The 27,514-nt window shown below is 38.1% G+C and overlaps 2 protein-coding genes across 2 annotated transcripts in view; both read left to right on the top strand.

The window, feature by feature from the left end:
- LOC102752234 (DNA primase large subunit) overlaps nucleotides 1-7,084 on the top strand; it is a 166,932-nt gene extending 159,848 nt beyond the window's left edge. Inside the window, exons 8-9 of the mRNA XM_015559491.1 lie at nucleotides 4,980-5,047; nucleotides 7,008-7,084. Coding sequence (XP_015414977.1) covers nucleotides 4,980-5,047; nucleotides 7,008-7,029 — 90 coding nt within the window. The 3' untranslated portion in view covers nucleotides 7,030-7,084. The remainder of the gene's footprint in view (nucleotides 1-4,979; nucleotides 5,048-7,007) is intronic.
- Nucleotides 7,085-7,098: 14 nt separating this feature from the next.
- Nucleotides 7,099-27,514, top strand: part of LOC107182006 (DNA primase large subunit-like) — a 102,030-nt gene continuing 81,614 nt past the window's right edge. Inside the window, exons 1-2 of the mRNA XM_015559476.1 lie at nucleotides 7,099-7,180; nucleotides 25,300-25,372. Coding sequence (XP_015414962.1) covers nucleotides 7,173-7,180; nucleotides 25,300-25,372 — 81 coding nt within the window. The 5' untranslated portion in view covers nucleotides 7,099-7,172. The remainder of the gene's footprint in view (nucleotides 7,181-25,299; nucleotides 25,373-27,514) is intronic.

Genomic DNA, 27,514 nt, shown 5'->3' with positions numbered 1-27,514 from the left:
GTTCTAGGTTAATTCTTTTTTTAAAAAGATAATATTATTTTCTCCTTTAATCCTTTAGGAATGCTTTTTCTAACATTTTCTTTATAACAATCAGTGAACCCCAAAATCCTAAACACATTTATTAACTGGCCAGCTATATTTTGTGCCAATTAAATGAAACTTACTTCTCTAATTTCATCAGTTAAAGAACCACTGTGTCTAATTTGGTACTTTAAGATATGAGTGAATGAAGAATTAAAACAATTAAATATATTGAGGTTAAGAGATTAAAAAGGGATTTATTAAAATTAAATAGGTGAGAAAATAAAATTTGTGTTTTGCTCTTAAAATTAAGATGGGGAGGCTGAAGAGGCCTAGAATTCAAAATTTATGTTTACCTCATTTGGTGATCTAAATAATTTTTCTGAAAGAAAATGGTTACATGTATTTATGGAGCTAGCATTCATAGACAACAAGCCTTCTTTTGTTTAAAATTGTTAAAACAAATGAAAACATAGAAACTAGAAATATCCTCTATTCCATCTTCTTTCTGACGTATCTGTTCTAAGTAAAGAAGTTGTTTTTTCCCTTAACACAAAAGGCAACTAAGAGCAAATCAATGGAAAAGAATCCCATAATGTGCCTCCAGTTTTCCTAAGTAACAGAATTACTCTTTTTTTCCCCCTGAAAAGTAACTATACCTCTCATATATTACCTTGGTTTTGCATAGTTTTTAAGGTCACTGTCTTTATAACTACAGTTAGAAAACTCAAGAGGGCTATGCCTTCTTACAGTCAGTCCTATATAATAAAAGGGTAATATGCAAATTGACCCTAATGGGAACAACCAGGAATGACTGGTCACTAGGATGCGCACTGACCATCAGGGGGCAGACACTTAACACATTGTTTGCGGGTAGTTTTTATCGCGCGCTAACAGGTGGCGCAGGCCGTTCTTGCTAATTTTTTGCGCAAATGGCAATGTTCAGTAAAATTACCATAACTTTAGTTTACGTATTTATACGTTACCTGCATTCTACCGCTAGTCTATAAAAAACGTATTAATATGTGTCCCGCGCTCTACTACTAGTCAATGTAAAGTGTATAAGTAAAACGTATAAATACATTTCCCGCATACAGTGTGTTAACGCAGGAGCTGCCCCTGATGGTCAGTGTGCTCACACAGGGGTAGGTCCACTCAGCCACAAGCCGGGCTGACAGCTGTGAGCATGGTGGCAGTGGCGGGAGCCTTTCTCACCTCGTTGGCAGCGCTAAGGTTGTCTGACTGTGGCTTAGGCCCACTCCCCTAAGTCGCAGTCAGACATCCCCCAAGGGCTCCTGGGCTGCCAGAGGGATATCTGACTGTCAGCTTAAACCTGATTCCCTGGGGAGTGGGCCTAAGCTGGCAGGTGGACATTCCCCGAGGGGTCCCGGACTGCGAGAGGGTGCAGGCCGGGCTGAGGGACCTCCCATAGTGCACGAGTTTTTGTGAACCAGGCCTCTAGTCTACATATATAAAAGCCTAAGCAACCTTTATGATGGAACGACTGGTCAACCAGTCACTATGATGCACACTGACCATCAGGGGGCAGACGGTCAATACAGGAGCTGCTCCCTGGTCAGTGCGATCCCACAGGGGGAGTGCCACTCAGCCAGACACCAGGCTCATGGCTGGTGAGTGCAGCTGCGATGGTGGGAGCCTCTCCCGACTCCTCGGCAGCTCTACTGAGTGGCAGCAGCAGGCACAGTGGGCCCAGATGGGCAGGCACAGCGGGTTGGGTTCCTCCCTGGCTGCCTGCCACTTGGTGCACTGCTACATCCCCTGAGGAGTCCCGGATTGCGAGAGGGTGCAAGCTAGGCTGAGGGCTCCCATGCTCCTGCCCCGTGCATGAAATTCGTGCACTGGGCCTCACTCGGCAGCTCTACTGAGTGGCAGCAGCAGGCACAGTGGGCCCAGATGGGCAGGCACAGCGGGTTGGGTTCCTCCCTGGCTGCCTGCCACTTGGTGCGCTGCTACATCCCCTGAGGAGTCCCGGATTGCGAGAGGGTGCAAGCTAGGCTGAGGGCTCCCATGCTCCTGCCCCGTGCACGAAATTCGTGCACTGGGCCTCGTATTCTTAATAATGAAAGGACATCCTAACAGCTCACCTCTGACCTCTCAACCATAAGAAATGGACATAAATTATGCCGGCTTCATTATGGTTCCTTAACTCAAACAACCCATTAAGGTTTTGCAGATGTTAACTAGGATAGACCTTTCTCTTTCATTCTTTGTGATTTATATGTCAAGGACATTGTTGTTTTAGAAAAAACAAACAACTAAAACGTGGAAACCAAAGTCTGTTTCAATTAGGCAGTTATTCATGTTGGTGTGTAGAAAAAAGTCCTTAAAGCTGAAAATCTCGTTATGATAGTGTATTGCTTTCTTGGAAGGCTGACAATTGTGATTTAGTTTAGTTTTTATTTGGATTTAGTTTTGCTCAAAGCAGGGATTGGAAACACTTTAACTATGAAATGTAGATGTACTTTTGTTTTCATCAGTGAATAGAATTACACATTTGCGAGTTTTTTTGATTTGTCACACATTTAATAAGTATTTATTGAACACCTGTTACGTTGCAAAAGGTAGGTCTGCGGTGCCCCTAAGAGTCCAGTGGTACTAGTAGTAACTGGTTGGGCTCAGAGAGACTTTCGGGAGAAGCAATGGAGCCAGCAGCCTCTAAAAGAAAGCTTACATCCTGCCAGCCAAAGGTCAGCCCGTGGCTTTGCCTCTGAGAGCTGTGGAATGCAAGCTTTATAACTCATCTCCTTAACATGAAGAGATGTGTGCTCTTTCTGAAAATATTGTTTTAAAAGTTGAAAGCGATGCTTTTGTAAAACTAAAAATCTCCCTTGAAATTATTTTACTTGGAGCATTGACCCACGGCTTAGGAATTCTTCTTGTCACTGATTCAAACTTGAAAATACGTTGTGGGTTGGGGAGGGAGTAGAGAGGGAATCCGTTGTTGTGCACATGTGTTCCAGAAGCTGGAGTCATGGCAGGTTTCCTCTTGGTATGCTCTCAGCTCCCGGCGTGTCTGGTGGAGTGGGCAGAAGTGGACTGTCCGTCATACTCATCCTGTGCCCAGTGTTTCCACCATGTGGCCCAAGGGAGTATTCTAGGAGAATGTCTGATGAAAGAACAGACTTTAGCCTGGGAGCCTAAGGGAATTATTAAATGGTTTAAATTAGGGGAGTGGTTAACTTGCATTTTGAACATTTCAATCTGGCCTTGGTGTGGAGAATTAGGGAAGAGGCACATTTGGAAGCAGAAACAACAGTGGGATGGAGACGTGTAGTTTAGGAAAAAAGAAATGAAGGCTGAGAATAAGGAGTGAGTTGAGAAAAATTTCCTATGCAGCAGACACTTAAAGATAGTTTGCTATTACTGAGGTGTTTTTATTCATTTGTTTTCATTTAGAAAAGATGGTTTGATTAGAAAGCATGCTATATAGATTGACAGAAATAACTAAAAAAAACCCCCACTCTGTGTGTTCCATCTATTTTCAGAAAATTGACTTTTGAAATATCTAGATAAATTATTTTAATCTTTTCAGAGCATAGCATTGGTTCTGAGACATGAAATTTCTTAAACAATGAAAATGACATTTTGTAAAGGGATTTGACATTATCAGGTATAGGGTATATGAAAGTGTTTTGTTTGTAAAACCTTGATAACATTTTATAAAATTTCTTAGAGATACCAAGAATCTTTTGGTTGTGCTACAATCACAGTTGACTAATTGTCTGACTTAATTGTATTTTAAATTAGTCTATAACCTTGCTGACTTGCATAAAATTGGGAATATTTCTTCAGTATTGTTATTAGATATGATTTAATAAAAATGACTTCACATGTGGCATTTTGATCAACATTGTATTTATTACATGTTTTAAAGGGCATGGTTTTATTTTATTTGCATAATATTGAAAATTAGGTTTGATGAATTAAATGTCTGTTTTTAGATAATTTTAATTAATGTATGAAATAGTTATAGAGTACAGACACCCTATATAAACCAAAGGATATCTTTCAGTTTGTTGCTTGTCTAAAGGAAAGTTCTCTTTCATGAATTGTCAAGTGATTTGTTAGTAGAATACAAGAACTATTTGGCAATTGAATCTAGAAGAAATTTATCTTTTATTTTGGTTTTGGTATTTTATTAAGGTTACTTCAAGCTATCTAATTACTTTAGGTGAATATTTTTAATTTCTTTGGGTCAAATTCTTAATAGCACAAGATGACCTTTTTAAGAATGGAAAGAAAAATGGATATAGGTAGAGATATACTTAATATTATTGCAGAGAAGTCCACCAGAGGCTCACAGTCCGTGATTCTACTGCGAACCTGATGTAAAGCATTTAAGAATAAGGCTTTGGCTCTCACATTTTGTCTCCTAGGACAATTTGGCATTGTATGTCAACATTAAATATTTTGAGTTGCCTTTTTTCTGTTTAAAAGCTATTCTTAGATTCTTATAGTAATGTGGTTGTCAAAACAGAGGAATGGATGGTAGCACGTGTGCTTCTGCACGTAACCAATTTCACAGTGGCTTAGCTAGAAATGAATGTCTCTCTCCCCCATTTTTTCATCATCCCGGGGTTCAGTGCTACAAGATTGGTTGCTATAAATTTAGGAGTTTTTCCATTTTTATTTACCAAGATAATATTTTCATGACTAGAGGCCTTTTCATGAACTCCGATGATAGTCTTTGTTTTATCCCCTTTTTCTTTACTTGTAAACTCAGTGACATACCCTACAAACTTAGAACCATAGAGCTAGCTTGAATTACATAATGTATCAGCTTTCTATACAGTTCTCTGATTTTAAAAAAGAAAAAGGTCCTTACATTTTAAGTGCTCCATCTCCCTCTGCCTCCCCATCCCTATTTTGCATCCAGTATTCAGATGTGTTTATATTTGGCCTTTGCTGTTCTGCCTAACCCTGCTCTCTGCTTCTAGTTAACAGCCCGGTCCTTGCCTGCTGTGCAGTCCGATGAGCGACTACAGCCTCTGCTTAACCACCTCAGGTAAATGAGGGCGCCACCCTGTTGTCATGCTTATAAATGAGAGGGCATTACAGTGAGTAAAGCATATTAGAGTGGGTGAAACCCCTTTAGTTACCAAAAGCTTCATTCTTTTCTTGATTTAATTCATTGATTTAAGTTGAATTTTTAATACAATACACTTGCTACTCTTGACTTTAAGGTACTATAGAAAGCTCTTAATTTAATAAAAGTATATAGAACTAGTTGATAAGTTTAAGTTAAAATGAGTAGGGATGACGAGCTACAAGAAAAATCACAAAGGAATGAGCTATTTACTTAAATACAAGGCCAACGCATACTTTTGGACCCCTACATATTTTATAGGGGATAGAAGAAATAGGGATTTGCTTTCCAAATACAACAATAATGTATCTTAATTTAAAAACAACACAAACTTAGAAAATACAAGAGAGTAAAGAGAAAACCCATCAGCACTAAGAATAATTCTTTTATAATGTTTTAAAACCCAGTGTTGAAATTATACTTTTGTATAATTTGCTGTTTTTTCCTTTTAAAATAAACATTGTAAGACTTTTTTAGTTATTTTTAGTTATTTTTTAGTTACTTTGAATCTCTCCAAAAAAATATTTTTTAGTGACTGCATGAAGTTTTATTGTGTAGATGTACTCTAGTGTATTTATCTCCCTGGGGGGGCATTTAGACAATTTCCAATTTTTTTCATTAGTATAAAAAAATGTCATAGGTACACCTTTATTTGTGTTTTTGACCATTTCTTTAATATAGATTTTCAGAGGCGGAATTACTTTGTCAAACCATATGAACCATTTTAAAGATTTAAGTGTATATATTTATATTTTTTTCAAAAACCTTATTCTAGCCCTTTCCAGTGTGGCTTAGTTGGTTGGGTGTCGTCCCATGCACTGAAAGGTTGCTGGCTCAAATCTCAGGGCACAATCCCTGGTAGGGCATGTTAACTTGTTGGGATCGGGTGAGCCTCACATAAACCAAACTATCAGTAAAAAAAAAAAAAAAAAAAAAAAAGTTAAAAAATACTTTAAACAATAAAGATTAAAAAAAACCAAACTTATTCTTTAAAAAAACACACACCTTATTCTGCTTGTACTTTCATATTGTACATGATTGCCCATGTTACTGTACCCTAAACTAATTGGGGCAGCCAAAACATTGCTAAACTTAAGAGTTAATCATAGAGATACTATTGTGATCATGTACATTTCATTTATTATTAATAATTTTAAAACATTATCATCTTAAAACGTTTTTATTTTGGGGTGGGATTAACTATGCATTATTGCCCATTTATTGATAGCATCCTTGATTTTTATTTGACCTTAAGTACTTTAGATATAAAGGATATTATCTTTTCATTGTATTTGTTACAAACATTTTTTTCTGCAAATTTTTTATTATGTTGCATTATCCAGCATACCTACATTTTCAAGTTTTATGTAGCCAAGCACCAGTAGTGTTTTCTCTTTATTCTTTTAAAACTGAGAATGCCACTTCTCATTTATAAATTTGGGTGGATACTAATTTCCAGTATCTTTTAGTATTCTTTATTTTTTCCTCCTTCCCTCCCATCCCCTTTTTCTTCCTCTCTTACCCTTCTCTCTATTAGCTTTTCCTTCTCAGACAGATACTTTTCATTCTGTATAACTGTTTTTTGGGGGGATGGTAGTGGTCAGACTAACATTTCATCAGGGCTGAGTATCATAAATATTATACCTAGTTGTTAAATTTTCTAGAGCATTGTAGTAGGGAATCATGTTTGAGTCACTTCCCTAACCCCCTCTCCTGCTTGTTCTAATCTGTTGATGATTTTATCTCCCCATTATCTGTCTTCCTATAGTAGCTTCTTATCTGTTCTCCTTGACACCAGTTTTGCCTTCTCTAAAATATGTCACATCAGTGCCAGAGTGATTATACTGTTCCTTGGCATAAAATCATTCTATCTCCTCAGTTTCATTTTGGATGAAGTCTAAACTTCTTAGCCTGACCTATGAGGTTCTTCTGGAAGGAGCCTGGCTTGTTTCTTTGGACTCTTCGTTTAGTACCAGTACCCCAACTTCTAGTGCCACCAAATGCCTTGAAGTTGCTTTAAGACAGCACACTCTTACTCACCTCTATGACCTTGTAAATATTTTCCTTCTGCCTGGAATGTTCCCTCCCCTTCGCCACTTTTATAATTTGACTAACTTTAAAGACTTGGCTCGTGTCCCCATTTAGTCTCCATCCCCTTCCCCGCAGTCAGCATTTGATGTTTTTTATATGTATTTCCACAATACCCCATGGCTACTATAATATCCGTATTACAGAACTTATGATGTTGTAATTGTCTGTTTACTTGTCTGATTACTTGGTTAAAATGAGCTGCTTGAGAGCTTGGGAAGTGACTTTCCTATTTGTGTTTTCAGTGGCTGGGACATGATAGGTATTTAATACGTGTTTTGTTGAGTGAATGAATGTGCCTTTTAGCATTAATGTTTTGCTTTTACTTATGCATAGTTTTATAATTTATAAGGCACAGTATTTCCTATAAAACCACTGGTATAGAAGGTATAAACCTAAAAGGGCTGAATCGTACCTCTAGTTAATGCTCAATTCTGTGCGATAATGATGGATTTTCCTTCCTCCACCTCAGTATGGTAATTGTCAACTAGAATTTAGATTAACTACTGACATGTCTCTTTGAGTCCTTGAAACTTGCACAAACTGTACATTCGTTTGGGCGTTCATTCTCCATGCAGTTCACTCAGGACTGGTTGCTAGGCAACCAGGGCTAGATGCTACATGTAATATGCACCAACTGGTGTTGCTTTTTTATTATTATTAAACCAAATGGTTTCTCATTTTATTACCATGTCAGAGACATCTGTATGGAGGGTGACAGTTGATGTGCATAGTTTGACATTTCCTGTTGTACAAAGTAACCTTGTGATAAGGCTTTCAATCATGTTGAATTGTCTCTTTGGGCTGTCTGAATATAGTGTTTTTCTTTTACCTTCCTTTTGCTTAGGTCAAAATAGGAATGCACACTATTTGGTTTGAGAAATTCTAATGATAATCTTGTTAGGGAAAAATCATCATCATTGATTTGCATGAACTGTAATGTTTAATGTTACCTAGAGGGGATGGACAGGAGGTTGAGACTCAAATCATTATTAGATCTAATTTTGTTCAGTGCCCTAATGATCAAAGTGGAATGATGAATAGCATTTTAATTAAATTTGTCAATAAAACTAATTTAGGATGATAGTACAAATACCTGTAAAAATTGAAGTAGCAATACAGAGAAATTCTCAAACCATTTTTCAGGATTCAAAGGCTCTAAGATATAACATTTGCCACCCTAAAAATCTTAGATATTGCTTAATAATATATATTATTTCCAGAATGTAGAGACAATAGTTCTCTAGTCAAAAGTTAAATTAAGCACAGAAAAACACTTGGCTTTAATATCTTACGGAAATATAAGCTTAATTTTATTCATTAGTAGCATCCATCCATTCATCAGTAAAAGCGAGCCTATTATTTGGTTGGAATTTAAAAAGTAGACAATTTCCGTTCTCACGGAATTTACAGTTTTGATTTTATTTGAAAGATAGACACTTAAACACATTACAAAGTATGTAAACATTTCTACTAATAATTAAGCAAAAGCACTTAATTTTATTAATTGAACTGTGTCCTCCTGGAATTATTTCCTTAAGCAATGGGGCTATGACTTCCTGGTTTAGGATTCCATACTCCTAGCATTGTAGTGTCTCCCAGTGGGTGTGCAGATTGGCCTGAACTTTCATCTCACTTGGGTGATGATGTTGTCTTAACTAAGAAGGAGAATAAAGGAAGACAAGGGATTAGGGAATGAATGTGACTGCTGAAATGATAAATTTAGTAGTTTCAGACATTTTAAACTTGAGTTGCCTGTGGAGCATATGTGGGGGGCAGGGGATGTTTAGTAAGTAGCTGAATATAAACCACTAGAGGCCCAGTGCATGAAATTCATGCACTCTGGGGGTGTCCCTCAGCCCAGCCTGCGCCTTCTTGCAGTCTGGGAGCCCTCAGGGGATGTCCAATTGCCACCTTAGGCCCGCTCCCCGGAACGGGCCAAAGCCTTCAGTCAGACATCCTTAGTGCTGCCATGGAGGCGGGAGAAGTTCCCGCCACCACCACTGCGCTCACCAGCCATGAGGCCAGCTTCTGGATTAATGGCACTCCCCCTGTGAGAGTGCACTGACCAACAGGGGCAGTTCCTGTGTTGAGTGTCTTGCCCCTCCCCCCTGTGGGAGTGCACTGACCAACAGGGGCAGTTCCTGCGTTGAGTGTCTTGCCCCTCAGTAGTCAGTGCACATCATAGCGACTGGTCATTCCGCCTTCAGTCGATTTGCATATTAGCCTTTTATTATATAGGATAGTTTAAGAATGAGATTTATACCAGAGAGAGACATTTGCTAGCCATCAGTATAGGGGTGCTGGTTAAAATCAGGGGAAGGTTGACATCACTGAGGGAGAGAGTATAGAGTGACAAGCAAAGGGGAAGTGTCTCTGAATAGAACCCATAGAATACCAGTGTTTAAGTGACTTGTGATGGGCAGCAATGGAAGGAAGAGACGAGTTAAAAGAGAAAACCCAGTAGAAATACCAGGGAGGAATCTTGAAGGAGACAGGAACATAGCAAGGGATAGTGGTGTCAGAAATACTAAGGGAAAGATTTAAAAAAGGAAAGGTAAACACTGTCAAATGCCCTAGGAAAGTCAGGTCAGAACTATATGATGTCAGTTGGATTAGGCACACGGGAGCCACTGGTGGCTTAGCCACAACATTGTGATGGTACAGATGCAAGTCTGATTCCCTTGAGGAGCCCAGGAGTAAATGAGAATCGAGGCTGTGACGATACAGGGCGTGTAGGCTACTCTTGGTAGAACAGGGAAGGTGAGAGGACTATATCTTCTTTCAATGAGCTTCATGGTTGGAGAAGTGGTTTATTTTTCCTTAAGATTGGAAAGATGAGCCTATTTATAGATTAAATAGAAAATGGTGTCTCTGAGAGTAAGATGAAATAATTGAAGAGGGAAGTTGCTAGAAGAGGTAAAAGGAGATGGGACCAAGAAGTCAAACTGGCAAGAGTGTACAAAGTATTTTAGTTTATATTCAGAAAAACCCAGTGAGGGCAATAGATGGTAATTTATCATCATCCCTATTTTAAAGTTTGTTGATGGAGTCTCAGGAAGTTCATGTTAAAATCTGATTTTTCAAATGAACTGCACTTCCTCAAAAGAGATGCATGGATTATTTTATAAGACTTGACTACTTTTGAAAATTTATGCCAAGAATTTCTCCATTGGAAAAAATAAACTTGCTTAGACTTACTCCAAAATGTTAAATTCTGAAGTACCAGAGAGAATTTGTGTAAACCATTGTTCCTGCTTTCAAGTCACATATAATTAGATATGTTATCTAATGAGTCTGCATCTCAGTGTGACTTTATTGTCATTCTCACTGCATTTTCTAGGATGAACTGTATAGTGTGCTGATTTTTTAATGTAGAGATATATAAATTGGGATATGTTTCTGTGAGTGTAGAAGTTTATTGTTCATAGATATCTTTGCTACCTTAACGAGGATATCCCCAGATACTTTTTATATAATGGTATTAGATTCTCAAGGTGTATGTTAAAGATTATTATTTTTATGTATTACATCACTTACAAATGCCAGGTATAATCAGGTGAGACTAGAGAGGAAAACTTGCAGCCTACATTCCACATGTGATAACTTCGATTGTGTGATTAAGATTTCTTCCCTTAAAAATAACACCATTTCCCATAGTGACGCAGCCCTCCTCATACCTCTGCCTCAAGGTATGAAATGAATGGGGGACAGACGTCACTTTAATTGTTGCTTTTATTTATTTTTTCCCGCCAATTAAAGAATAATTTCAAAAACATGTATTTGTTATACTATTTCTCCTAATTAAATTAGCACGTTTTAGCCCACCAATGAAGTGGAAATAAAGGATAAAACAAACTAGCAATGAGAAGGATTGCCCATAGTAAATACATGGACTGTTTCGCATGGATTAACTTGTGATGCATCCTGAATTTGTAAGCAGATGTTTATATTGACCTTTAATTTAAAATCATTAAAAATGATGAAAGCATCTTCATTCAGTTGGTATTATGTTATTACAGATTGTTCTTGTGAATGTTTTTCTAATGCAGTACATTTGGTTAATATGTACACGTTTCTCTCTATTCCTGTAAAGAATATGCTCTGAAAGGTTTTTTTTTTTTTTATCAGAAATGAAACCTCTGTAAGAAAGCTTTTGCCAGTATCCATATTGGTACAGTTCTCAATATTTTCTTTTTGAATTAGTGCTCATTTTGAAATCAGAAATTCGGGTGGGCATTCCTTTGCTAGAAAAAGGTTCAGTAGACAGGGACTTCCACCGATTGAGGGCTGAAATGAAAGCCTCGCTAACATGGTCCACAGGCTTCGGGTGTTTGTCAGCTCTTCCTCATCACCTGTGTCCAGCCTCTTGGCAGTCCCTTCAACCATTTATTTTTCCATGTGCAGCAATAACAAGCATGATCATTGTGAAGGTTTTCAGGTAACTTATAAGATATTAATATATTAGAAATAATATATTTTTCCATTATTTATTGTCTTTGAATTACTCCCCGTCCCCCCCTCGCATCTATATGGAAATGTGTATGCCTTCTTAGAGATGTACTTGTCAAGAGTCAGCAATTTGTTAAAATCAACCCATTGTGTTAAGGGCACTATATGTATACTCTGATTAAGTACAAAGGAGTTGATAGATGTTGCCCCTTAATTTGAGACGTTTATACCTGTATTCTAACACACACACACACACATACACACGTGCCCCACCCCACAAAGCTGCCCTGCATTAATGCTCCAGCTTAATCATGTAAAGAGAGAGGTGGGAAATCTTTCATTAGAGGTAGTACCTATATGTGATTTTGTTACCAATTTAATGTCATGTTATTGTTTCTGATAAAATTTATAGGCACAATATGTAAAATTGAAAAAATAGAAGAAACGAATCCTACCTCACTAATACAACTGCTACTAGGCATTTGTTGTAATCTCTATGTATATTTTATGTAATTATAATTAAAATGGGTAAACTTTTTAAAAACTTTTTTTACTTAATATATCATAACTATGTAATACAGTAAAAAATGGTTTTCATGGTTTTAATTATAAGTGACTTTATAATATTCAGCTGAGAATGGATAGATCTACTTCTACTTAGCCATTCCCATTTTATTGGGTATTTAGGCTTCTTTGGTTGAATTAAACCTGTGAAGAAAAATTGTAGCATAGATGTTTTCCAGCAAATGGAGATAAGAACAAAGAGCAGCAGCAAACTAGGTGATGCATAGCTTTGCAGATACAAGAGAGTTCATGATTCTTTTTAAAAAAATAATCATCAAAGACTTTATTTTTTTTCTTTCATTGACTTTTTTTTTTAAGAGAGAGAGGAAGAGTGAGGGAAAGACAGAGAGAAACATCAATATGATAGAAACACATCGATTGGTTGCCTCCTGCACTCCTGAACAGGGCCTGGGCCAGGGAGGAGCCTGCAACGGAAGTACATGCCCTTGACCATAATCGAACTTGGGACCCTTGGGTCCGCAGGCCGATGCTCTATTCATTGAGCCGAACTGGGTAGGGCCAAGAGAGTTCATTATTCTGATGGTGTCATGTTGCTCAGGTGAGAAGGTGGTAGAGTTTTTAACAAGTGAACCAGTGACTTGAAAAATACGGGATCAGGAAGCTGAAATTTAAACCTTTTAGTGCATCTAGATTGGAATCTTCTGTTGGAGCCATTAAGAAGTGACCACAGATTTAGTGGAGTAAAACAACACTAATTTATTTTCATACAGTTGTATAGGTTAGACATCTGACATGGGTCTCACTGAGCTAAACTCAGGATGTCAGGAGGGCTGTGGTCCTTACTGGAGACTCAGGAAGAATCTGCTCCCAGGCTCATTCATGTTATTGGCTGATTTTAGTTCCTTGCAGTTGTAGGGCTGAGTTCCTATTTCCTTGCTGGCTGTCACGCGGGAACCATCTTTGCCCCGAGAGGCTGCCCACATTCCTTCTGTGCTTCTCATGTGCCCCGAGGGTCCTTGCACGTGGATTCCCTCTCAGAACAGCAACAGAGCATCAGTCCTCCTCATCCTCCGAACCTCTCTGACCTCCCCTTCTGCTAGATCGCTCTGCTTCCACCCGGGAACGTTTTCTGCTGTCAGGCTCATGCGATTAGATTGATCCACATGAATATCCTGGATAATCTCCTGTCTCAAGGTCCTTAATCTTAATCACATCTGCACAGTCCCTTTTGCCATGTGACCTAACATATTCACAGGTTCCAGGGATTAGTGTGGACATTTTTAAAGGGCCATTGATCTGCTTAACAGGGAGAGTTTTCTTTTGGGGTGTTTAAAACAGATTGTTGCATCACTTTTCTTCAGTTTTTCAAGTAAACCACCACTCTTAAATTTCCCTGGAGTTTTGTGGTTATCTTAATTCATGTTGCTAGCTTAACATGTTTTAGAGTTAATGAAAGGGCTAACAAATGATTTTCACAGAAATATAAATAAGTTACTGATTTTCTTTTTTAATTACATAGAACGAAGGCAGGAAAATCTTTCCTATCTCTTTGACTGGCTAGCTAGCCAAGGCAAATATATGCCTTTGCAAAGAGTAGACTTTGTAATGAAGTTGTACTAGAATGTCATGGCTGCAACTCGTGGAGGTACTTTGGTATGAGAGGTATTTAGTAAATATTTGCTCACAAACTTTTTAGCCTCCTAAGAGTTTATATTATTTATCATTCATTTCACACATATTAACGGAACTCCTACTTGGTGCTAGACATGGTGTATGTTCTAAGGATATGTATTTATGTGTGCCCTTATAGGACTTTCTGATCACAGAAAATAAGAATTTTAGCTCAAGTAATTACAATAAATTATGATGATTTAGCATAATAGAGGTACATGACTCTGGGACCACAGCATCAAGGTGATAACGAGGCCTCATGTGTCATGGTACTCTTGCAGCTTGTCCCCAATTAGACATTCTAGATTTCCGTTAGCCTTCTGACTCCAGAGTTTCTTCAGGGATTTCTGGGATGTGGATACTGGCAGTCTTCCTGGAAAGCAAAATCTGTGATTATACTTTTCAGCAGTTTTTTGTTTTTTATTTAAATCTTTAGTTTCCTATTCTTCACTCATTGGATTTCTTTAAAACATTGAGTATCCTCTAGATAATAATAAAGAAAATTAGTTATTTTATACTTTGTTATGCCTAACGTGCCAACAAAATGTAAAATGATGATGCTGATACAGGGAATAACTTTCTTAAAGAGCCCGAGAAAGCACTGTGTAGTTACTGTGACAGGTTAGCAGCGGAAAGGTAACGTGTTGAGTGCTGTGCAGTGGAACCTTCCAGGCTGATGGAAATGTTCTTTACCTGTGCCTCCCCATCCAACAGCCAGTAACCACATAGCTCTTGAAATATGGCTAATGTGTTTTTAAGTTTTAATTAATTAAAATTAAAATTTCAATAGCCAGTGGCAGCTAATGAGTACTTGATTAGATAGCATAGACCTGTGTCATATTTGAAATACATTTAGATAATCATATTTTTTTCTTATTTAAAAACCACAATAATGGTTTTTAGATTAATGGACTCCAGAGTTCCAGCTCTGAGGTGGCCCTGGAAGTTATACCTATGGAGGTGTCATTAGAAACTGTGGCTGTTGAGAGTCATGAGGCTCCTACACCAGGGCAGCTCCTGCCCTTGCTGGTGTGGCTTTTGCCTCCTTGCACACGAGCTGTCCACCTGGATAGGACAGTAGCAAGAAACCCCAGAGACTAGGGAAGCTTCGAGCTGATGGCCAGCTGTGATTCGAGTGCTGGATCTCTCGGAGATGCCATGTGTGGCTTGTGGTAATCTCGTGAGTCTAAATGTTTAATCTAAGAAGACTTCCTGGCGTTCCTGACACAGTTGACCTTTATTCACTCAGAGTAAAAACAAACAAAATTTGATAAATTAGGCTGAGAAAAGACAAATTACCAAGACTCAATAAAGGTTTAATGCCCCTTCAATTGTTTACAACTCCTATTTAGAAAATAGTTCTATAAAAGATAATATAAAATAAATTAAAAGTCAGTTTTTACTTAAGCTACCTTATCTTGGTCCTTGACATACTGCATACATACAGTGTAAATGGGGCCCATAGGTATGGTCATCCCACGAGTATAAGAGCGTGTCTTCCCAGATCTTACGGAGGTCTGCTCCAAATACCCAACGTGAAGTCACCCCCGGTGCTTTGATATTACCTAACTCCGTTTTCTTCACAAGCAACATCACTAGCCAAAATGATCTTCTTTATTTGTTCATTTGCTTATTTATTTTATTTATTTGTTTGTTTAATTTCTCTCTCTCCCCAAGTTCCCACCAAAACCCTAAAGACATCATGTCCTTGATTCTGTTCTGTATTAGAGAGCAAATGTGAGGAGGTAATCCTAGAATATCATAAACTTGGGCTAACTGATCAGAAGCACTCCACACTCTGTAGATTACTTGTGGGGGAATGAGATGCCCATCAATTTAACGTATTAATTCTCCTGGATGTTAGAACTTTGTTTCTTGCTCCCCACTCTCCTCGATTTTTCATTACCACTCTCATATTGTAATTATTTGAGTATCCTGGGTCAAAAGCAAATAAAAAACAGCCTCCATTTAGGCCGTCATTAAACTACTAGAATATATGCTAAGATGCAAAGGGAGATGCAAAACTTACTTGTGAAATGGAGGTGTTTGTTGGAGGCTTTAAATGTGTGTAGTGAAGATACCTTTGTAGGTCTGCAGTTTGAATACATCGTGCACATATGTATGTATTTTATTTTTTAAATCAGTTTTATTGAGGTATAATTTATATACTGTAAACTGTACTTATTTTAAAGGTGCAGTTCAATGACTTTTGGCAAATGTAGGGTACAGATGTTTTTGATAGAACAATGAGATGCTCCTTTCAGTTCATTGGATTGGTGCAGTTTAGAAATTGGAATGAATAGGAAGGTGTGGACCACCTGGAGCAAGACGAGGCCAACCTTAGATAAAGAAAAGTAGCAAGTGTGCTGAATATAGTTCTTACCTGATACGGAAACCCATATGATCCTGTTTTTTATTGGATATGTGAGCCTCTTGGTATCAGAATTTGTCCCAGTTGTAAAGAAATATAGATTATCACACTGCATACTGTCTGATGGTAGTTGTTAGGGAGATTTTTTAAAAAATGCAACTTCTGACTTTATGCTTGTGGAAAATAATTTACATTCAATTTGTAATAGAATTTTATTGATTGTGTTCTTATTTGGAATAACTGCAGGGAAAATCACCTGGGCCAACACAAGTCAGATACCATTTACTAGGGGTTTAGTTGTAAAAGGAAAGTAATTTCAGTTTCAGCACTGACAGCTGTTGAGTGAATGTTCCTGTGATATCCTTCACAGCAGGAAATGATATATTGTAACTTCTGCTCCCCCGATTTCCTACACACCCAACAAATGCAAACTGCAGGGATTGTGCTTTCTAAATGTCTGAATAGCCTAGCTCATGTGGACAGACTGTTTTTGTGTGTGTGTGTTTTGTATTTTTTTAACATCCGAAGTGGGTAAAATTGTGATTGCAAAAGTGGATATATGGGTGATACACAAAACCTTGGTTTCCTCCTCCCGAAATTGTTTTTCCATTTGTGCCATGATTACACCTGGCTTTATGTGGAAAGGTCGTATTGGAGCTCTGCATTCTTTCATAGAATGATGTAGGAGATTGCATCTCATTTGAAAGATGTATTAGTTTACTTTTTAATGCTCCAAATAGATATGTTTCCTTTATGCAGAGATCAGTTTTGGTTACTTGTGGTACTTTCTTCACTGCTTTTTTAATTTTATTTTATACTAGTTTTGAAGATATGATAAACTATAGCCTGCCACATAGAAAGGAGTAAATAGTTTTAACCTCCTTAGGTTCAAGAGTATTGGGAAATTCTTGACAAAGAAGGGAAATATGTTTTATATGTTACTGTTTGGGAGCCTCAGAATCTGTTGCTCTGGTGAGTGGCAGAGTGACACTCCCCAAGAATGGGAGAGGAATTCCTTCCAGTCTGGCTCAGGGTCTTGCTGCCGTCCACAGTCCTGTCCCACCTATCATGGCTTCTTGCAAATGACAGAGGAGTGGACGATTGCAATTAGGTGTTGAGGCAGGCCAAGCCGCCCCAAAGATTCCCAAATAGAAATGTGTCACAGCTTTATTTTCCCCCAAAGAAACGATTCAGTTTACCTCCAAACTAATAAGAATTCAAGATTGCTTCCCTAATAGTATACATGGCAAACTGTGGCTCAAGTTTAAAACTTGATTCCCAAGTAAAATGCTGTGAAAGTAAGCATATTTGCAGTAGACTTGAGGCACTTTCTTTAGTGGTTCAATTGCAGCTTATATTCTGCTTTCAACTAGCAGAGCCTGATCTTAACTTGGCAAACAGAAGTCACGTGGTCAGTTGGCTAATCTACAGATATACCTCATCCTTGAGAATCATGTGATTGTCTTGTGTCATTATGTCCTCTTCCCTTTACAGCAGTACCGTTCGATAGAAACATAATGAGAACCACAAATGTGGGCCACATACGTAATTTTAAATTATTTAAGTAAATTAATTTTAATCTTATTTAACTTCTTTCCAAAAGATCATTTTAAGATGTAATTGATATGAAAAAATCATTAACAAATTGTTTTACTTTTTTTTTTCGTCCTAAGTCTTGGAAATCCAGTGCATGCTTTACATTTATTGAATATCTGAATTCAGACTAAGCTATGTTTCAGGTGCTCAGTGGTCACATTTGGCTAGTGGCTGCTGTATTGGACAGCGCAGCTCTACAAAATGGGCTTCTATTGAAATGGAGAAGGAAATGGAGACTGGAATATTTGATGTTGAATGTTTGTATTTTGGAAACTTCCTGAGAGTGTAAGTGTGGATAAAACCTTTCTGGTCATCACGTTATTCAGGGACACCTAAATCCTCCAACTTCAAGATTAAATATTTTATGTGACAGAATAAAGTAGGTAGGACAGAAATACATTTCTCCCATAATATTCAAGGAAAGAAACTGGTAAATGTTAAGAATAAAGAAAAACAACCAAACCTTTAAATGTAATAAATTTAGGCTTAGGTGATGATGATGATTGCAATTTGAGTGAAAAAATACTCTTTTACGGACATCTGCTTTGGTCCCGGAGACAACCCTTTGAGGGAGGTTCTACTCCCTGTTTGCCAGTGAGCACACTGAAAAGATTTAGCGGTTTCTGCCAAGTCACACAGTGAGTGTGCCAACCCCTGACCAGGGGATTCCAAAACCTGTGCTCTCAATCACTTTCTGACTCCCTTTTCTGCCTTGCCTCCAGGATTGCCTTGGGTCACTTGGACTTGGAAAAAAAATTATGCAAATGAAGAACAGTTACCGCTGACTCCTAAACTGTTGCAATTATCCCTGTGCTCCTTGCTTATTTCCTCACATTTTCCTCAGTGGTCAGAAAAGGAGATGATTGGGGAAGTAATCACCCTTGAAACGCTGACCCATGCCCTCTCATTTCTCAGTTACACCCTGTGGCTTTTATGTTTCTGTAGTGGAGCTCGGGCTACCACTCTCCAGCCCAGGTGTGATGATCCATCTGCTGAGGATCAGTGCCACAGCATGAATAGGTTATTATTTTTTCTTAACCAGCTAATCTTGCTGTGAGACCCACAAATCCACCTTCTCATGATTTCTTCCCAGTTGCTCAAAAACAATTCCCTGCCGAGTACCTAAGTGCTCCTATTGATATTGTGGTGCATTGAACAGGACTTAAATTTCCGTCGTTTCTGCAAAGACCAGGAGTAGCTCTGCCTTGTGATTCACAGATCAGACGTGTGCAGATATATCTGTTTCAGATTTACCTGTTCAGATGGCCACTGTGTTTTTATTCTGTAAATTAGATGTTTGTGTTGTAATGTTTGGGGGAAATTCTGGTTCCCTGGGCCTGTGATGAATTACACTTTCCTGTCTCAGTTATCCCTCAACCTCCTCACCCCTTTGGATTGATTTGATTGGATTTCAAATAGGATCGTTTTAATTTGATTACATAACTATGGTATGGATATTTTGAAAGCCTTCTTTTCCTTTTGGTTTTTAACACTATATTGAAGCTGTCAGCCTTAGCATTTTCTGCTTACTGTTATTTATTTATTTATTTTGCTGTATTTGAAACCTAGTTGTGCTTACCTCTTACTGTTTAATGAGCAAGATAATCTGGGAGGAAAAAGTTCCTCAGATGTGGTTGAGTTTTAATTAAGTTGCATGTAAGTTTATTGAACAAATGCTGCAGTAAGAAGATGCTTTTATATGTTCTGTGTATTCCTAGCTCTCTCAGCGTAGGTTGGATAACTTAGGACCAGCTCCTCCAAACAAAAACATAATCAAGGACAAAGACTGAATTACTTCAGTGTCAGCAAAGGGTTCGTTATCCACAACTGCACAGCTCTGTTTTCTTAGAGACTGCTGTTATGCATACATTTACATCTTTAAAGGCTTTAAACTTGACAAAGCCTCAAATTTTTATTAAAATGGCAGCTTAGCACTAGTTATTGCAAAAGGAGATAGGATTTAAAATTTGCTTTTTATCTTACTGTGTTTTTTTTGTTTACAAATCTGGCTTTCAGGACCTACCTATCCCATTTCCCCATTGCCGCTGCTTGTTTTTGTGATTTGTTTTTTTTTTTATGCCATCTATCCCAGCTTCTTCATCTATACACTGTGCTTTAGAAATTTTCTTGGTTTTACTTCTCTCTTTTTGCCTATCTGATATGTGCTAACTCTTCAGATTCTGAGAAAAATAGTCTTTTTTTATTATTCCAAAATGCCATCTCCTTATCACAGGCTTATGTTTACACCCCTACAACAACCTTAATAAACTCAAACCACTTACTTTTATGAACCTGGTCAAAATTTAAGAACGTTTAATGCCTATGAAATTGTTAAACCACAATGATAAAAATACTAAAACAAGCAGGCCTTTGACTTTTATGTGATCATCACATCCTACTTCCAAGCCTTCAAATTCAAATCATTTTCTGACTGTAATCTCCTGCTTTTCCACTTTACTCCCAGCCTCTGGTTCTCGCTGATTGTCATCTTATTTCAGCCTTCCCTGCTCGTCCCCCAAGTCACCTCTCCTTTCTGGCTAAACAGGCTTCTCCATTCAGTCTAGTCACTGGTGTCAGTCATTCCAAAGCATTCTAATAACAGTCTAGAATCCTGTAGCCTGTAGCTTTCTAAAGCTTGTAACTCTCTATTCAGTGCCATTTCATTGTTTAAGAACCTAATGCTGCACATTGCTCTGTCCTCCCCCCACCCTTCTTTTAGAAGCGACCTTATTCTCTGGGCTCGGGGACATTTGAACATGTGGTGGCACTCATCACAGGTACTTCTGCATCATCTCTGGATTCTTCACTACTCTGTGACTTCCTTGGTTACAGAGGTGCTTAATGATTGTATGCTGAGCGATGCAGGAGTCAAACAGGGACGCCTGAATACATTTTGGTTGGTTTTGTTGTTTTCTTGGTAATTAGAACCTATTATGTCCAGATAAGGATAGCAACTGGGGAAAAGTCTGTTATAGAGAGTCTGACAATCTGATGACTTTTATCCTGGGTTTTATGCATTTACAGCATTGTTTGGGTAGTGAAGGTGTTAATTTTACTGGTACAGTGTAATAATTATTACCTTTTAGCAAAAGTACATTATAATAATTACAGCCTAGTCTCTTCAGAGAGAATCCTAATGTAATTGACTTTTCACTGAACACATCTTTATTTTCACTACTTTTCTGGCTTTTTGGTAACTTGAGAAAACTCTGTGTAACACTCACCTTTGGTGCCTTTCACCTGATTATTTGGCAAATAAAAGACAAATTATGCATAGAAAGTTATGCATATATCACTGCAGTCCTTTACCACTGTATTTATAGATGAACAGACTGATGCATAGTTTGACTTTTTTTTTTTTTTTACTTATGGCTAATTAGTGGCTAAACTAAGAATTAAATTCATATCTTGATTTTTTTAGGCTTCTCTGATTATTCCTCTGTATATTTGGCAAAATAGTGATTAATGACATCATTGGATTTTTGTGGCCCATTAAAATATGTTGGTCTGCTGTACTGAAAAAATGGAACTTGTGATACATCTCAGTTTATTCTTTTCTGAAAGGTTAGAGGCAGGAAAACTTATACCTCCTGAATCTCTCTTTTTTAAAAACTGTACATAAGTGACAATGGATGTTTCTCAAAATAACATTATTTGAAATGGACAGAAAACAATATTTTCTGCTGTTTGTATGTGTTTATATATATATCTATATTTGTATCTATCTCTCTATCCCTTGAACCTAGTAGAAATGATTTTGCTGTTAAAAATTACTATTTCTGTGTTTCCCCAATATAAGAAATGCTCATTCATAAAATTGATTTTTTTAAAAAAAAATCATGAAAATAAGACTGTATTTTGACAGTTCATTGATGTAGCAGCTTCATTCATGCGGGAGCAGTGTGATGTAAAGCTGACACTGAGCTCTGCTTGTGGTAGGAAGTGCCTCACCCCTGGGTACCTGTTAGGAGTCTCATTTAGTAACATCCCTTGGCACCTCTGAGTAAAAGCCAAAGATCCAGTTTCGTGAGCTAATGTGAATTGTTCTTAAGGATTTTTATTCTTTTTTAGCAGCATTACTTGTTCCTTCCTTCCACCCACCCCCAACTTGATTGCCTTTCTTTCTTCATCTGTGGGCACTACTTTATTTAGGATCTCACCTTCTCTTGTCTGGAGTATTACGGTATTCTGCCAACTGATTTTCTATTGCCCTTTCCAGTCGTTCCTCCATTCTGCTTGCTTTCTCAAATGTACACTTGATTATGTAACTTCTTGCCTGAAAAATCTTTTCATGGTTCTTTAGTATTGGATACAATGTTTCCCATGACCTGTCTTTGTATGTTATATCCAAAAATTCCCCCACCTAAGCCTCATCTATCCATAACAAGTTCAAAGATGTATGAAATAGCTGTGATGTACCAACTCTTCTGACCAAAACATGTTATCCCTTCTGGTCATAAGTAGAAGAGAAGTCTATTTCCTAATTCTGAAGCTTAACATCTTCATTTCTGTCATTTTCCCTCCCATGGGCTCCATGCTTGTCCTCACTGGGTTGGCTGATGGCCATTTTCCTGTCTATTAATAATAATTTTAGAAATATGATGTCTATATAGTTTCCTTATATCCTCTCGGTAGTTATTTATGTCCATTAAAGTCTTTGCACTAATCATTGCTACCATTCTGTTTCTTTTTTACTTTTTCCCCTTGGAATTTAGTTCTATTGCCTATTCTTTCGAAGTATGGAGGAATAGGATTTACACTACCATTCAGGCAAATGTGTGGGTCCTTTTTATATATCTCCTCTTTGTACTTAGTATACTACATTAATCTGGGCTGAGAGAAGCTTCCTTGTGCTAACCACTGGCACTATTTACTCAATAACTATAGTCATGTTCATACATCGTTTTACCATTTTTAGAGGACTTTTGTATTTCTTAATCAGTTGATCTGAACAGTCCTGTTAGAGGATTACACTCACTTTATAGACTATGAGGCTGAAGGTCATATGGGTCATTGGCGTGGCCCCGAACCTCCCAACTGGGTGGGGGCTCCTCTGCAGGATTGTGCTCCCCCCCCGCCCCCTTCCAGTCTGTTTTCTCTGTACTCATTGGGCAAGGCTGCCATGGCTCTGTGTACTGGAATATGATTCACTGGTTTTAATTAGTACTTTGAATATATTATTTCACTTGATTACCAGCATTCCTGGCAGTGGGCATGCCTGGCATTATTAATGCCATTTTACAGATGAGGTTAATGCAAATCAGGACGGTCAAGAGACTCACCCCGGTTTGCCAGCTAGTGACTCAGAAAACAAAAACCAGGGAAGGTCTTCGGACACCGAGCCCATTGCTGTTTCCATTGGCCATGCTGCCTCTTTGCTCCACTGTAAGATATATTGGAAGCTGAAGCACATTTTTATTTTTGGGATTTCATTGACACAATTATCTGGTTTTGCTCTATACTAAAGAGGGTCCTAATAGATCATGACAGGAGATTTGACTTTGGGTGGTGGGCACACAGTGCAATATATAAACCTTGTAACATCGAAACCCACACCTGAAACCTTTATGTTCATGTTGACCAATGTCACCCCAATAAATTTAGTAAATTAAATGGCAGCTGTTGGTTTAACTAAGCATGAGTTTTATATGCCACGGAACCACTGTGATTAAAGGAATGGTTATAATTTAATGATACATTATCAGAAACTTGTTACTTCAGGGAGAAATATACCAGAGGCAGGAAGATGTGTTTCGGGTAAGGGATCATTCTGTATCACTCCTTGGCATTCCACTCATCTTGCTCTCTGTAATTTTCAGGCCATTCTTAGCCCGTGGAAGGACGATAGGGAGGGGAATTCTACACTCCTAATAGTCTCCTAGCCAGTGGCTGCAGCATCCCAGCAGTACTGTAGTTTTGCTTCATCATTCATTCCCATTGTGTAGTCAGTACAATTGATTGATTGTAGGGACAGCAGCCTTTCTACAGAGCCTCTTGAGTGTGTATATTTATATTGTTCAGCAGCAAGAATCTTTACTGACCTGGTACAATGTGGAGGACACAATGATGCTTTATTCCAGGTTTCCCCTTAGTTGTAGAGTCTGCATAGAGCAGTGATGGCGAACCTTTTGAGCTCAGCGTGTCAGCATTTTGAAAAACCCTAACTTAACTCTGGTGCTGTGTCACATATAGGAATTTTTTGATATTTGCAACCATAGTAAAACAAAGATTTATATTTTTGATATTTATTTTATATATTTAAATGCCATTTAACAAAGAAAAATCAACCAAAAAAATGAGTTTGCGTGTCACCTCTGACACGCGTGTCCTAGGTTCGCCATCACTGGCATAGATTATGGTCTGATTGTGGTTTTCTGTGTAAGCCAGCAGCTGGTTTTCACTCTGTCAGTGTCTGAATGTCCGCATCTGAGTCACCGTTTATGGAGTTAGGCATGGGTGTGGTGCTATATGTAAGGACATAAAAAATTATATAAGTATATACATACCAAGTTAAAAATCCTAATTTATGAATAATATTACAGGGAAACGTGTTATTGTATGTGAAGAGGTAGGGAATCGGGAGTCAAAAGGTCTGAGTTCCTTATTGCGCTGTGGGCTTGCTTTCTGATCTAACAAGTTTCCAACTCCTCTGAGCTTGTTTCCTCATTTGTCCAATGTAAAATAAAAATGCCCGTCAGGGCTGTGAGGATGTTATTTACAGGATCTAGATAACTACTCTGCATATGTAAAATGCCATATAAATGTTATTTATTTTAGTAAACAGTGATTACTATATGTCAGGTCTTTTTACATAATTTTTAAAATTTTTCAATTATAGTTAACATAACAATACTGTGTTATACACATAGTGATTAGACATTTACATACCTCATGAAGCGATCACCCCGATAAGTCTAGTACCCATCTGACACCATACATAATTACTGCAGTGTTACTGACGATATTCCCTATGTGGTACTTGATGGAAAGTTATTTCGATTCAGACCTCCTGTCAACAGTGCAAAGCAGGCATTATTATCTCCATTCGACAGATAAGGAACCAGGGATACAGAGTGTCTAAGGAACTGGCTGAGGGACTTACCACTAGTGCATAGTCCTGATTTAAGCTCCAGTTTCTCCTTTGCTGTGCTGACTGCTGTTAATTATGGACCAGCAGTAGAGGTTTGAACTTTAACAATTTGCATTATGCTTCTAAGAATGGAAGTGGCATGCTAGACTAGACATAAGGGAGAGCCAGACTGTCACTATAGTTTTGCACTGTTTTAGGGAAGTTACTACTTAACTGGATTCTACTAAATGCCTTTAAAACACTTAGTTATGTTTCTGCTAAGATTTATGTATAAAATGTTTTCTCATTCTGACTTAACATCTGCATAAAAAATTCCCTTTGATGTGATCTAAAATGTCTTACAAGTCTTATCTTAATAATTTTTCTTTTTCTCCTTAGTCATTCCTACACTGGTCAAGATTACAGTACACTGGGCAGTGCTGGGAAGATTTCTTTGGATCAGATTGACTCGGTAAGCATCACATCCTTTTAAATGTAGATCTTTGTCAGTGGAGGAAGCACAGGTTTTCTTCAACCAAAGATGATTTTGGGGTCGGAATATTGGGAGACATTATTATTCCTTTGTCTGCCAATCATTTTAAAAGAAATCCTATTTGCTATAAAAAATGTAGATCTTTGTCAGTGGAGGAAGCACAGGTTTTCTTCAACCAAAGATGATTTTGGGGTCGGAATATTGGGAGACATTATTATTCCTTTGTCTGCCAATCATTTTAAAAGAAATCCTATTTGCTATAAAAAAATTTTTTTTAAATCATAAAAATATGAAAATTAATCAGAAAATTATTTGTGTTCTGATGAAAACAGGATTTAATTCATTCTTGTAATGGGGAATTCTTTTATAGCAAAGTGGTGTTCATGTATTTATATTTAAATAACATGTGCATTTAGAAAAGAAGAAATGGAAAATGCTAAATGTATCTGTTTGCTAGGTTTCTGTAACAAAATAACACAGACTGGGTGCTTTAAACAACAGAAATTTATTTTCTCCTAGTTCTGGAGGCTAGAATTCCAAGATCAAGGTGTTAGCACATTTGATTTCTTGCGGGGCTCTTCTCACTGTGTTCCCATGTAGTCTTTCCACTGTGCACCCATCCCTGCTGTCTCTTCCTCTTCCTAGGAATTGGCCCAGGGGCCCAACCCCATGATCTCATTTAACTTTACCTTTTCAAAGGCCCCACATCCAAATAAAGTCACATTCTGAGGTACTGGGGGTTAAGAGTTTACCATGAATTTTGGGAGGATGAAATTTTTTCTATAACACTAGGTATAGGCTCCCATCCTTGGGTTGCCACTAGATTCCTGGCCAGCTCATTACAGCTCCACTTTGTGGTTCCATTGTAGAATGAAAGAATAGCATACTTTACTGTAGTCTGTAGGATTTCTCTTTAACACATAATTGATTTTCCACTTTATCCAAAAAAATGGAAAATAAACCAGCCATAAATTATGATCAACACTGGCGGTTAATATGTCTAGACATAACAATAGGATTTCCCACCTTTTATAGTTGATTTGAAATCTCTAACACTTTCTCCTGCCTAATGATTGTGTTTATGTTCTGAGAATAGTTAGAAGTTAATTCTATTTCTAATTCTATCATATTCATTCAAACAAATGTGAAATTAGTTGGATACTGTAGGAAGATACAGAAATATAGTCATTAATTCACTTAGTGAGTATATATTGAGCCCATCAGTTAGATACCAGCCACTGTGATATGGATACAGAGGTGGATAAAACAAGAATAACCTATTTCTTCATTGACCTTACTTGAGGGAGGTAGACAACATATAATAAAAGGCCAATATGCAAATTGTACCCTCGGGAGTTTGACAGACTGGGAGTTCGACCTACCGGGAGTTTGACCGCTTGCTATGATATGCACTGACCACTGGGGGTGGCACGGAACGAGGGAAGACACCTGCTGGCAGCCGGCAGCTGGGAAAGGAGGGGCCATGGCCGGCAGCCAGAAGGCCCCAATTGGCCCTGAACGCCAGCCAGACCTAGGGACCCTACCCGTGCATAAATTTCATGCACCGGGCCTCTAGTAGTAAATAATAAGTAAGCAATATCATGATGAATTACATTAAGTGCTGTGATGGTCATTTCTGTCTGTGGGTCTGTGACAGATCCTGTGCTGGGTGTTAGATACACCCTTATCTGGATCTCTTCCTAACTCACATCATTAGCACAGCCCTCAGTGTTCTCCATGGCTTTTCTAAATGTTTCCTTTAGATTTCTAACTGAAGTCTGGCTCCCTCGATGACACCATTTGCCCTCTAGACTCTTTCAAGTAGAAGCTGCTTTTTCCTCCCCACACCCTACGTTAGGTTATGGGATGTGTCTTCCTTGATCCACATGACCACTTCCAAACTGTTTCTCTGCCTCCATTGTCAGAACTCCAACTCCTTTCAAGCTCTGTGATCCTATTGTACCACCTTGTTACTTACAGTTCTTGGCCTCCACAACACCCATGTTGATAATTCACCCCGTACTCTGGCCTTATAATCCCTTGTCTGCTTAATATCCACAATCATTTCTCTGTGCCACTTTGGCCTAACCTAGATGACCTCAGCTTTTCCATTTCCATTTT

The sequence above is a fragment of the Myotis davidii genome, unplaced genomic scaffold, assembly GCF_000327345.1.
Source record: "Myotis davidii unplaced genomic scaffold, ASM32734v1 scaffold334, whole genome shotgun sequence".
Lineage (NCBI taxonomy): Eukaryota > Metazoa > Chordata > Mammalia > Chiroptera > Vespertilionidae > Myotis > Myotis davidii.
The sequence above is the reverse complement of the archived record's forward strand: the minus strand, read 5'-3'. Positions and strand labels throughout refer to the sequence as shown.